This window comes from Panthera leo, chromosome E1, assembly GCF_018350215.1.
Source record: "Panthera leo isolate Ple1 chromosome E1, P.leo_Ple1_pat1.1, whole genome shotgun sequence".
In the NCBI taxonomy this organism is placed as follows: domain Eukaryota; kingdom Metazoa; phylum Chordata; class Mammalia; order Carnivora; family Felidae; genus Panthera; species Panthera leo.
The window spans coordinates 34,888,285-34,901,339 of record NC_056692.1 but is presented as its reverse complement, the minus strand read 5'-3'; the positions used below and the strand labels follow the sequence as shown (position 1 = coordinate 34,901,339).

Genomic DNA, 13,055 nt, shown 5'->3' with positions numbered 1-13,055 from the left:
AGATCTTGATGAAGCCAGGTCATGACCCGGGTCTCCCGTGTCCCACCTGCCCCAGATCCCCCTCCTCCCAGTTCCTGGAGCCATCCAACAGGAGGTAGGAGAAACACACCCGGAAGGTGATGTGTGGGGTGCTGAGCAGAGGAGCAGGTTGGTAGCAGGACAAGGAACGAGTCCGGTGACAGGACAGCATCACCTGTCATGAACCCCGCCTCTGACCTTCCTTGGCCCAGGCTTTTGGGGTTACACTTCCGGGAGCCAGGTCTTTCCCAAGTGTCATCACCAAGTATGACCAATGTGAGACCAGGAGAACTAGACCCCATGGGGCCTGGCTCCCTGAGATCCTCCCACTTCAGCTGGGTCCAAGGGCCCTGGGGGTCATGCTCACTGCACCGCCCCACCCCAGAGACCAGATCCCGTGTCCTCGGCAGCCTGTCTCTGCCCCTCCTCGTGTCAGACCAGCTGGTTTCCTTGAGCCACTTTTTGCCTTAAAAACAGCCTCTGGACTTGAATGCCCACCGCCTTGCTCAGAGCAGTGCGAAGTGGACAAGAGGTGGCCCCTGGAAAGAAAAGTGCTGTCCGCTCAGACTCCATACCTGAACGGGGTTGTCTGTCCGAAATCCTCTTTCTGGGCCAGGCCTCCCGTGCGAGTGGGCTCCGGGTCCCGGCTCCCAGAGTTCAAAGAACAACTGTGCTAATGCTGGGCTCATTGCTTTAAGTGCTGGTGGAGCAGGGGTGTGGGTGGGACACGGGGCAGTGGCCGTAGCCTCCTGCCGGCTTGGTTTCGCATGTGGTGCTTCTGATAAGGACCTCGTGGGCCTCAGCATCCTCCAGTGGAGAGCGGGAGGAGTTCTGGAAAGATCAGGTCACTTCGTTCCTCAGAGAGGCTATGCCTGGAGCCTGCGTGCCCCTCTCGGGGTGGCTGAGGGGGCCAGCTGGAGCCCACAGAAAACAAGACTCCGCCAAATGGCCTGGGAATGGTCTTCCTGGCTCCGGGGAGGGGATGGGGGAGGGGTGGGGTGGGTGTTGGAGCCCTCCCCACCCTATTTCCTGTTGAGGCAGGGGAAGGGTTAACTCACTGCTGGGTGGGAGTGGGCTACCAGCCCTGGGTCTGGATGTGCACGTCCTGGGGACAGCCTGCAGGCAGGCCGCCCCACTCTGCCCGTGCGCCTGCCCAGCCAGCAGGAAGGGGTTAACAACCCTGCGCTTCCTCCTGTGTCCTGTTACTGCTGAGGCAGACCTGCCCGGCCAGCTGGGCAACTTTCCTCCGAGTGCTGCCTGCCTGCTGGCTGGGCGGCTAAAAGACCAACGGGCAAGAGGCAGGGCTGCAGCCCCTCCTGGGGACCCTGCCTCCACCCTTCCAAGGGGTCTGCGCCTCCTGGGAGAGGGTGGGCATCTCCAGGACCGGGGTCCGTGGTGGATGGCTCTGGGGACGCTCCCGAGGCTGTGCTGTCCCCCTGCCGCGCAGGTCGGAAGGTCACTGCAGAGGCTGCTCGTGGTCCCGGGGCTGGGGCCAAGGGAGCCTGCACCGGAGGTAAGCTGGTGCCTCCGTGGAGGCGGTGGTGCCTCTCATGGAAGGCTCGGGGCTTAGCCTCCCTCTCGGGTCCCATGGAGAGGGGTGAGGAGGGCAGGGCTCTAAGCGGATCCTGGAGGCTTTCTGCCCGCTGCTGCTCCCTCCTCCCCTCCCTGCAGCCCCGGGGAAGCAGGACTCAAGGATCGGCTCCCCACCCTGGGACTAACATCTCCGGTGACATTCCCTCCGCAGACTCCCGTTCTCCTCTGTCCGCCCCTCCCCCTCGGCCTCTGTGGCACCTCTAGCCTCAGGGCAGCCCCTACCCCATTCCGGGGCCCCAGGACACAGCCACCTCAGGGCTGACTCCAGCTTAGAGCTCTAGCTCGCTCCTGTCCCTCAGCGAGAAGAGTTAGGGCACCGCCACTCCCTTCCCACCCCCCGCCCCTTAGCAGCCGCTGACCTGATGCAGGGCAGGGGCCGGGGCACCTTAGCAGAGGATGGGAGGGACTGTGGGCTGGTGGGGCGCACACACACTTTGGACAAACTCTCGCACGTGACTCGACACATCTAGGCTCCTTCCTTCTCCCTGAATCCCCACTCGGGGGATGGCCATTGACTTCCTCAGCCCTGAGGATTCCCTTAGTCCCGAGAAAAGGAGCCGCCCCCCCCCCCCAAAGTTCTCCTGGGCACCTTATATAAAGGAGAGAGCAGATACTTGTGCTCCGTGCCCCGCCTCCTCCTCCAGCCTTCCCCTCCCCGCTCTGCCCCCCACCCTCCACCCCGTCTCTGAATTAGCCTCTCAGGCTCTGCCTTCTCAGTGTCCTTCCCTCCACCTGACAGGGTCTGGCTCAAGGTCACTGCAGTAATTCCATACCCGGCCTCCCGGGCCTGCCGCTGCCGCCACTGGCTGCCGGGTTTCTGTTTCACTCCCTTTTATTTCTGGGCATATTGTGTTCGATAAAACCCTTTGCTTGTAACACGGCTGGCAGAGCTCCCAGCGGCTCCCTCCCGCGATCCTTCCTTTCCTCCTCCCTCCCTTCCGTGCTCCCTGGGCCTCACCCTGCCCCCTCTTCCCCCCTCCCCCCCCCCAACCTGTCCCTTTTAACTTCAGGGGAGGGAGGTCCAGGCACCTCCCCGGAGTTTCTGATCCCTCTCTTCCCCCAGCTCGAGCAGAGGTGTGCAGAGGAGTTTCCTCTGTTCCCCCTTCTAGGAGGAAAGTCCAGACAGGGCCAGGGGGTCCGCACTGAGGGCCCCTCCCACTCCCCCAGGCTGGGCTGGAGGGCTCGGGCAGCCAGGCTCTAGTAGGGCTGCTGGTGGAGGCAGGATGCCTGACTGGTTTTGCTGGTTTCTGCGGCCAGCACTGGGAGGGGCGCGCACTCCGGGCGGGCTCTGGGGCACAATTATTTCTCATCTTGACTCTTGCCACCCTCCAGCCCACCGGTTGGGGAGGTAAAGATAGGTCTGAGTCACTAGTGAGGAGGAGGACAGGAGTTAAACAAGCGTTGGCCTTGGCATCCCCACAGAAGGGCCTGCCAGGCTGGACGGACAGACAGCAGACAGAAGGTAGGCAGCCTTTCAGTCAGCACTCTATCCGCCTGGTCTCCCACAGGATCCCCTCCTCCGGGCCCAAGCTCTCCCAGGCACCTGGGCCCTGAAGAAGCCTGCCAAGGCCTGCTGGCCGCTTTGAACCGAGCCCAGGGTTGGCAGGGCCGGGTGGAGGGAAAGCCCAGACTGGGGGAGGGCAGGACAGGCAGCTTCTGACTCCTGTGAGTCCCAAGATTGAGCCCCAGGATTAAGCGGAGAGGTGCTGAGAGGCGCCCTCTCCATAAGTGGGGGTGGGGGTTCACGGTTGGTGTGGAGGCTCTGTGGGTCCAGCCTGTGTGTGTGTGTGTGTGTGTGTGTGTGTGTGTGTGTGTGTATGCATACCAGAAAAACAGCCGTGGCAGGGGATTCTGGGTTTGGTTTCTGGTAGGACCCTGGAAGAACATTTTTCTATCATTAGCCTGGGTTTCCTTTCTCCAGATGGCCTGGTCCTGACGCTGTGGGGAGGGCAGAGGGCTGACCCTGATTCCCTCCCCTCTGGGCTATCAGGAGATGACCACGCACCCAGGGCCTCAGGTTTGGGGAGCCCAGACCAGCCTTGCCTTCAGGGAGCTTACGTTCCTGCCCCATGTCCCTCTCTGGCCTTCTGGCCCAGCTCAAGCATTCCCTCCCATCTGTCCTTCCTCGCCCTGTGGCTTTGCTCCTCCTCACCCTCCCCTTCAGATCTCAGGCTGTCACCTCCACTGGGAAGTCTCCCCTGATTTTCCTAGCTTGGGTGTTCCTGTGCATGTCCGTGTTAGGCTGGATCGTCTATGCCCCGCATCTGGACGTGTGCGGACCAGGACTTGTGCTCTGTGCCTGGCACAATGTCGGGCTCAGAGAAGGCCCCGGGAACTAGGTGCCGAATGAATTAAGCTGCACAAACTAGTGATTTGAGAAACGAGGAGTGGGGAACGAGGAGCTGGGAGGGATAGCTCCTAAGTGAGATCCTGGCCTCAGAAACGGGAGGGAGAGATAATTAAACAGGAGGGAGGTGAGCAGGCATTCCTGGGGGTCGCTTTCCTGCCTGTCGCTAAGGGTGAGGATGTGGGGAGTGCGTCTGCCGGGGTCACTCCCAATCGCATCAGCTCTGTGAACTCGAACGAATCACTCAATCCTTCTCAGAACCTCACTTCCCCATCTGTGAATGGAGATAATAATAATCACCCCGTCTTTGTAGCGGGACTGTAAAAGAGCAAAGAGCACGCAAAGCTGCAAGTGTTGGCTGAATAATGTGTAAGATAAGAAAAATAAGAATAAGCACCTGCCAGAGGCTGTTCCTGGCAGCGGGGACCCCGGCCAGGCCCGAGTGGCTGTCCAGGTGAGCCACTGCCCCTGAGTTCCTGAGTTCCAGTCCCTCTCTTCCTCAGACCCATGTGGAACCCAAGGACGCAGCCGCCCCGCTGAGAACTTGGCGGCCCATCCCTGGAGACCGTGACCTCGAGACGGTGGCCCTCGGCCCTCCACCTCCGGCTGGGGCGGGGGCCGCCCATCTCCAAGTCCCCAGCCATGACGACCTCAGCGCTGCGGCGCCAGGTGAAGAACATCGTGCACAACTACTCAGAGGCCGAGATCAAGGTGCGTGAGGCCACCAGCAATGACCCGTGGGGCCCGCCCAGCACGCTCATGTCGGAGATTGCCGACCTGACCTTCAACACGGTGGCCTTCGCCGAGGTCATGGGCATGCTGTGGCGGCGGCTCAACGACAGCGGCAAGAACTGGCGGCACGTGTACAAGGCGCTAACGCTGCTGGACTACCTGCTCAAGACGGGCTCCGAGAGGGTGGCCCACCAGTGCCGCGAGAACCTCTACACCATCCAGACGCTCAAGGACTTCCAGTACATCGACCGCGATGGCAAGGACCAGGGCGTCAACGTGCGCGAGAAGGTCAAGCAGGTGATGGCCTTGCTCAGGGACGAGGAGCGCCTCCGGCAGGAGCGGACCCACGCCCTCAAGACCAAGGAGCGCATGGCGCTGGAGGGCATGGGCATCGGCAGCGGGCAGCTGGGCCTGGGCCACCGCCACGGATCCCCGTCCTCCTACAACTGTGAGTGAGCCCCGGGGCTGTGGCTGGGGGCCAGGAGGCAGCCCGAGGTCAGAGGGATGCCGCGAGCATTCAGGGAGGTGACGAATGGAGCATGGAAGGCAGGATGCCTGGCACAGCAGGTGCCCCGCAAGTTAGCGCAGACGACAGTGGGACCATGCCCCGTGGGCTGCTGTGGTAGCAGAAGCTCGGGCTTCTGGAGTCCAGCAGCGTTCCTCATTCTGCCCCTTTCGAGCGGAGGGGTCTAGACGGCCGCCTCTCTGAGTCTCCGCTTCCTCATCTGTGAAGCAGGGAAAATCTTTCAGGTGTTGGATGTGAGAATCAATGAGACCAGGCTCAGGAATGCCCTTGGCCCTGTGCCCAGACACAGGGCACAAGGTGCTCCATCAGTGGCATTCCTCATGACCCCTTCCTGAAAACAGGGTGCTGCAGAGTTTTTGTTGTTGTTGTTGTTGTTGTTGTTGTTGTTGTTTTGAGAGAGAGAGAGGGAGGGAGAGAAATGTGAGTGGGGGAGGGGCAGAGAAAGAGAATCCCAAGCAGGCTCCGTGCTGTAAGCGAAGAGCCGAGCATGGGGCTTGATCCCATGAACCATGTGATTGTGACCTGAGCCGAAATCAAGAGTCGGACGCTCAACTGACTGAGCCACCCCGGCGCCCCTGCAGAGCAGTTCTGGACTCTCCTCCCTGCCCCGAAGCGGGCTTCTGGGATCTGAGGGGTACTCAGGATGGTCCTCCTTTCATAAAGCCCTTGACAGTGTGCCAAGGGCTTTGAGAGCCGTGGCCCTGATTGGCTGGAACTCTCTCCCTCCCACCTCACTTGATCCCAGACAGGATGGGCACCCTGCCCCCCCTTCCCCGTGCCCCCCCCCCCACCGGAAGGGACCTGGCTCCAAGTCTTACCTTAGGACCCTGGCCAGGCAACCTCTGGCTATTGGCACGTCTGTAAAGGAGGGACTGGAGTCTCTAGTTGGGGGGGGGGGGGGGGGAGCATGGGAAGCCTCACACAGAGTGCCAAGCACACTGCCAGTCCCCCTGGGGCCCTGGCTGCCAGTCGTTTCCTTCCTCAGTTTCCCCCTCTGAGCCTTAGAGCTTCCTGGTTGTGGGGGGAGGGGCAGGGGAGGGGAGGCACGCGGTCACAGGAGCCACGATGGCTGACGGTCCACGGTCGTTGCAGCCTCCTCCTCATCCCCCCGCTACACGTCCGACTTGGAGCAGGCCCGGCCCCAGACGTCAGGAGAAGAGGAGTTGCATCTGCAGCTGGCCCTGGCCATGAGCCGCGAGGAGGCTGAGAAGGTGAGGGCCCCCCCGGTGGCCTGGGGAGGGCACTGGTGCCCCACACCCTTGGCTCCTAGGCTCCTCTACTCTGGACAGCACAGGGCCTGTCCGTGTCCCCGGGACTGTCCTGGCAGGGACTGCCTCCCTGCCTGCGGTCCCCTCTGGCTGCGCCTGGAAAGGGCAGCGAACGCTGAGTGGGGTGAGGGCACATATGTGTCTTACGGGCCTGTCGCGGCCTCGGGGAAGGCAAGTGCGCTGACAGACACATTCCTGGGAGACCCAGAGATATGCCGCCCCCACAACCCCTGCTGTGGGGTTGCTGTCCTTTTAGGGGGGCAGGGACAGCCCCCACCCCCCGTCATCATCCTCTCCGCGGATCCAGGCAGACTGGGCAGGAAGCAGCCGGGCCTCACACAGCAGGGCCCGGGGACGCTCAGGGGACCCAGAAGCAAAGGATCAATCTCCTTGATCTTGGAAACTGCATCGCAGACCCGGGCAGGGAGAAGGCCACACACATCTTGATGCCTTGGGGTCAGGATGCCCACATCCACTCAGGGTGGGCCCTTCTCTCTCCACCTCCCTTCCCCCTGCGGGGCTACGTTGCCCTCCCGCCCAGGAGTGGGAGCACTGGGCCGAGTTCACCCCTTTCTTCCTCCTTTGCAGCCCGTCCCCCCAGCCTCCCACAGGGATGAGGACCTGCAGCTGCAGCTGGCTCTGCGCCTGAGCCGGCAGGAGCACGAGAAGGTAGCAGGCCGAGCCTGTGCAGGTGCTGGTGCGGGTGCAGGTGCTGGTGCGGGTGCTGGTGCAGGTGCTACACAGGCACTAACCAGGCTCCTCCCACTGCACCCAGTGGTCCCGCTGTGCCTAACCTCTCTCCCCGCACTCCTCTTGACTCCAGCTCCCCCGGTCCCCTCAAGTCCAGCCTGGGCTGCTCGTGCTGTCCTCACTCCTCTGTGCCTTCCACAGGAGGTGAGGTCCTGGCGGGGAGAGGACTCCCCTGTGGCCAATGGTGCTGGGGCTGCAGTTCGCCGTTGGCAAGACAAAGAGCCAGAGAGAGAAGAGGGAAAGGAGGAGAAGCTGAAAACCAGCCAGGTAGGGAGGGGCTGGGCTGCACCGGCTGACTGAGCCTGAGAGATGAGCTGAGTCGGTATTTGTAGACTTCAGAACTGCGCTTCATATATAGTAAGCACTGTTTAAGTGTGTATTCAATGGAGAGAGGGATAGAGGGGGTGCAGCAGCCCTCGGGCCCAGACCACATGGGCTGGTGACTGAGCTGACAGCAAAGTGGGATACAAAGAATCCTGATCCCCTCCCCCGGATTTGGGTTCTGGATTTGCTGTCATTTATTTGACTTGGGGCACATCACTGCTGTGGGCTCGGTTTCCTCCTTTAGTTGGGCAGCTCCATCTCTGGTATTCTAGGATTACGTGATACTGTGGATCCAGATTGGGGGCGGGGGAGGCGGGCTCAGGCACACGGTACTCGCAATATCTTGGGCTCATATACATACTTTCCAAGAATAGGGGAGTGGGTAGCTTCTGGGAACAAGGCCACCCTCCAAAGCCGTGCATGGAGCCAGGATGTCTCTATCCCCTTTCTGCCTGTGTTCACTGTGGCTGGTTTCTGACTTAGGAAAGCAGACTTGTTATAAAATCTTTTACCACGGATGGGCTGGGGAGCAGAACAACTGAAGGGGTCAGGCGGGCCTGGGTTTATCCCAGCTCTGCCTCTCCCCAGCTGTGCGGCTCCCTGCCCATCGTTTCCCCTCTCCGAGCCTCCGCTCGTGCGTCTGTAAAATGGAGACACCACGACCTGCACTACTTAGTGCACAGGGTTGTTGTGGAGGCACCAAGCGGATGAGGAAACATTTTATAAACTGCAAAGCACTGTACGGAGACAAGGGATCATTAGTAGGTGTTTGTGAAGTGAACAAAGGCGAGAAGGAGCTGGGCTGAGGAGGACAGGCCAAGGACCGCCCTTCTTCTGGTCTCGCCCACTTCTGAGCCATGGCTGCCTCTCTCCCTCCACAGTCTTCCATTCTGGACTTGGCAGACATCTTCGTACCTGCCCCGGCCCCGCCCTCCACACGCTGCTCTGCTGACCCATGGGACATCCCAGGTGGGCATGCAGGGCTGCAAGAGGTTTCCAGGCTGGCCCCAGAAAGCCCCTCCCCATAGCTGAGGGCCAGCTGAGGGCAAGACACTCACCCCTCTGAGCCTCAGCTTCCTCTGGGACATGGGGTTGTAGTGAGGGATGGAAGCGCACATCTGAAGAGCCCAGCTCATGGAAAACTCGGAGATGTTCTCTCGGTTCCCCCGGTCACCTTGGCTTTCCTGAAGCCCCAGCCCGTCCCTGCCCTTGACTGGGAAGGTGGCCTGAGCTGCCCATGCCCGGGACTCCACGTTCCTGGCAGAACTTGACGAATATGGGCTCCAGCTTGCTGGGTGGTCCTGAGTCAGCATCCCATCTGTGAAATGGGACCCTTGGCCTCCCAACTTGGTCTGGGTAACTGGGAAGGGCCCTGGGCTGGGTGTAAAGGTGGGCCTGGGGTCATGTCTGTACTGTTTCCGTTTTAGGTCTCAGGCCCAACACAGAGCCCAGTGGCTCCTCCTGGGGGCCTTCCGCAGACCCCTGGTCTCCTGTCCCCTCGGGAAGTGCCCTGTCCAGAAGCCAGCCCTGGGACTTGCCCCCTATGCTCTCCTCCTCAGAGCCCTGGGGCCGGACCCCAGTGCTGCCTGCCAGACCCCCATCCGCAGACCTCTGGGCACAGAGCTCCCCCCATCACCAACTCCCCGACACTGGGGCTGACCCTTGGGGAGCCTCGGTGGAGACCTCCAATGCACCTGGTAAGTAGAGGGCCAGAGGGTGTGGGTGAGGGGCTGGGAGGACTTCCGGGTCCCCTCCCTCCAGCGCCAAGGGGCAGCACATCCTGTCTGTGTCAAGACAGCTGCTTGCCTAAAAGGGGTCAGACCAGTGCCCGACCTTTTTGCCAGCCCATCTCATCTTCCTCTTCCTCCTTGGCTAGCTCTAGGTGGTACCTCACCTTTTGACCCATTTGCCAACCCTCCAGTATCCACAGAGACCAAGGAGGGGCCGGAGTGTGCCCAGGCCCTGCCTTCGGGAAAGCCCGGCAGTCCTGTGGGTAAGCAGGAGGCAGGGGATGATACAGCTCTGGGGAATGAGGGACCTGCCCAGAGGTGGCCTCTGTCCTCTTCTTCCCAGAGTGACCACTCCCCATCCCTACCCATGAGCGCAATCATTTCTGTTCCAGAGCTGGACCTGTTTGGAGACCCCATTCCCAGTTCCAAGCAAAATGGCACCAAGGAGCCAGAATCCTTTGACCTGGGTGTACTGGAGGAAGCGCTAACCCAGCCCAGTAAGGAGGCCCGAGCATGCCGGACTCCTGAGTCTTTCCTGGGCCCTTCGGCCTCCTCCTTGGTCAACCTTGATTCATTAGTCAAGGTGCCCCAGGCTGCAAAGACGCGAAACCCTTTTCTGACAGGTAGGACACCCCTTGTCCCTGCCGCGTCTCAACACTGGGGGCCCCTGCTCTCTCCATCCCTCCTTTCAGCCCCTGCCCTAAAAATGTTACTCTTCTTCCCTATTTCTGAGACCCCAGATCGTGCCTCCTCTCCCCGCCACCCCATTTAGGGCTGTGTCCCCCCCCCCCCCCCCCCCCCCCCCCCCCCCCCCCCGGCGCACTCCAAGCTCCCCATCCGCGCTCTCGTTCCGCAGGTCTCAGCGCTCCATCCCCCACCAACCCGTTCGGTGGGAGCGAGCAGGCCAGGCCGACCCTGAACCAGATGCGCACCGGGTCGCCCGCGCTAGGCTTGGCGGCCGGCGGGCCGGTCGGGGCGCCCTTGGGCTCCATGACCTACAGCGCCTCCCTGCCTCTCCCGCTCAGCAGCGTGCCAGCCGGCGTGACCCTCCCCGCCTCGGTCAGCGTCTTCCCGCAGGCCGGCGCCTTCACGCCGCCGCCCGCGAGCCTGCCACAGCCCCTGTTGCCCACGTCGGGCTCCGCGGGGCCGCTCCAGCCGCCCCCGCATCCCGGCACCAACCCCTTCCTCTGAGCGCGGCCCCGCCCTGCCCCGGCTGGCCGGCGCATGCGCGAGGCCCCGTCCCCGGCGCGGGGCGGGGCTGTCACCCCAGGACCCGCCCCCGGGAAGGTCGGAAGGGCTGACTCCGCCCCCAGTCCCGCCTGGACGCTCCAAGTGGCCCCCGCCGACCCTCTCTCGCCGCTCTGGAAGCTTGACCCTGAAGACTGCCCGGGGCTGAGACCACGCCCGCGTCCTCAGCTCCCACCGAGTGGACTGTTTCGAGGCGTGGTGTCTGGGTCAGGACCACGGCGCAAACCACCGGCTGCCGTGGGAACGAGTGCTTCGCCGTGTGGGGCACAAAAATGCTCCCACTTCCCGCACCACCCCCTCAGCCCCGGCACCTTCGCTTCCAGATGCTCCCCGGGCTCTCGCTCATTCTCTCATTTCATTCATTTACCACAGATCTGCACTGGGGGTGATCTAATGGCAGGGAACAATAGGCAGTTGTTCCCGCTCATTGTGCTCTCTGTGCTGTAAGCACTTTAGACAGATTATTTAATTTAATCCTTGCAACAACCCTCTGAGGTAGATAATACTATTCCCATTCAAGACTGGCTACGTAATTTGTGGGGGCCGGTGCAAAATGAAAATGCAGGGCCCTTGCTCCAAATTAAGAATAGCAAACTGGGGGCAGCAGGGCATTAAACCAAGTGTACAGCCCTCGGTCCTGCTGTCACTTTAGAGGTGAGGAAACAGGCTCAGAGAGGTTAAGTGGCATGCTCAAGGTCACAAAGCTAGCACACACGGGGGCTGCGATTCAGACTGTCTGGCTCCACAGCCCTGAGCGCCCAGGCTGGGCCCCCTGGTTTCATCTGCAAATATTAACAGCCCGGAGCAAAGTGGTGTGCTCACCTGGGAGGGATCCAAGGGCTGCTAAGCCCACAGCCTCCAGGAGCTCAGAACTCTGGGGAGACAAGCCGGGTAGAGGAGCCCTCATGTTCCTTTGCTTTACTGAGTCACCTTAAATCTAGCTCCACCCTTTCCCCTCTTCACCAGGGCAAGAAATTCAATCTCAGCCATGCTGAGAGAGCCTGACCCCTCCCGGGGGCTTCCGTGGGGTCTGAGAAACCAAAGGGAGGGGCAGGGCCTGGTACCTCATCCTGGGGCCACCTTGGTCACCCCTACTCCTTTTCCACTCAATGCTCTCCCAACCGCTGATTTGTCCTCAGTGCTCAGAGTCTGGCCCTACAAGCAGCCTGCTACTGAGGGAAGATGGCCTTCTATAGGCCAGAAGAAAATTGGGGGGGGAGGGCGGGGAACAGGATGCTGCTGTCTTTCTTAAGTGGAAGGGGGATGCAGGGAAAGGAGCTGCCGGGTTTTGGTTTAGGTTTTGGTGTTTTTTTTAGAGGGAGAGAGGGAGTTCTGCTGTGACTGTTACAGGCGGGATGGACAAGAGCACCTACTAGGAGTCAGACCCCCAGAGTTCAGAACTCTGCTCCAAGATTTGCACTTAATAATAATAGTAATCACTTAGTAATAAGTGGTTATGCTCCCTGACCTTGAGTAAATTACTTAACCTCTCTATGACTCTGTGCCTCCGTTTCCTTACTTGTCAGACGGGAACAAGAATTCCTTCCTTATGAGGTTTGCTCGGCGGCTCCTCCCGGGTCAGTGTCCGTTTGGCCCAGGGCCTACCCCCTTCAGAGACTAACCCTGAGCAGTCAGCCCGTCATACCCCTCATTCCCGGTCTTGCCCGGCAGTGCCGAATCCAGCCGCCATCAGTCTTCTGGCATGTGCACCTACACCTGGGAGGTCTCCATCGTTCTTGGCCACTGTCCCACCTGTCACCCCTTCCCTACCTGCGCCCTCCTCTTCTTCTAAACTGACTCTCCCTGTGGACTTGACTTTCCTCAGGACTCCCAAGGGGTCCTGCTTGACCGCCACCAAGAAGAGATTGGTAGTTTTGTTCCCTGTAGCTATTTCTGGACCGTTTTCCTCCAATGAGAGCCTTCCTTCTTGGAGGCTCAAGCCACTGGGCTGCTGTGCCTCCTCGTTGCCTGGGGCTGTGCTCCACCCCATTCTCACCAGGCTTCAGGCCTGGCTCACAGTCTTCTCATCCAGATCTTGCTTAACCCCGCGTGACTCTATTATTCAGGAGGATGGCCTTGACCTCTCACCCATGGTCACATTTTTGGGCTTGTCATCACCCCAAATTCCTCCCCATTCAAGGCAGGCTTCCTGTTCTCTGATCTTAATCTCATTCCTTGGCATCCACCATACCCTCTGGCTTGCCATCCTCTCTGCCATGATCAATGTCATCAATCGCCTTCTCTCAACCAAAGCCTGTCCCTTAATATTTGTCATAATCTGCCTCATCCATCTTGAAAGTCTTTCCATCTTTCCCTTCATATCAAACACCCATACTACCTCCCTTTGTCTCCTTTCTTTTTTTAAATGTTTATATTTTGAGAGAGAGAGAGCACTAGCTGAGAAAGAGTAGGGGGGGGGGTGCGGGGTACAGAGGATCCAGGCTCTGTGGTGACAGCAGCAAGCCAATGTGGGGCTTGAACTCAGGAACCCTGAGACCATGACCTGAGCCAAAGTCGGA

General features: G+C 60.6%; 1 protein-coding gene across 3 annotated transcripts; it reads left to right on the top strand.

The window, feature by feature from the left end:
* Positions 1–1,149: 1,149 nt before the first annotated feature.
* EPN3 (epsin 3) lies at positions 1,150–12,030 on the top strand. 3 transcript variants are annotated; one of them, XM_042916612.1, is made up of 10 exons: positions 1,150–1,531; positions 4,462–5,138; positions 6,309–6,427; positions 7,073–7,153; positions 7,376–7,501; positions 8,440–8,527; positions 8,986–9,255; positions 9,480–9,551; positions 9,681–9,911; positions 10,145–12,030. In XM_042916612.1, the coding sequence occupies exons 2-10, from the start codon at positions 4,601–4,603 to the stop codon at positions 10,477–10,479; spliced, it is 1,860 nt and encodes a 619-aa protein (XP_042772546.1). In that variant the 5' UTR covers positions 1,150–1,531; positions 4,462–4,600; the 3' UTR covers positions 10,480–12,030. The 3 variants fall into 3 exon arrangements, with proteins under 3 accessions (XP_042772546.1, XP_042772544.1, XP_042772545.1); XM_042916610.1 differs by having other exon boundaries at positions 9,435–9,551; XM_042916611.1 differs by lacking the exon at positions 1,150–1,531 and adding an exon at positions 2,905–3,073 and having other exon boundaries at positions 9,435–9,551.
* The last annotated feature ends 1,025 nt before the right edge of the window (positions 12,031–13,055 follow it).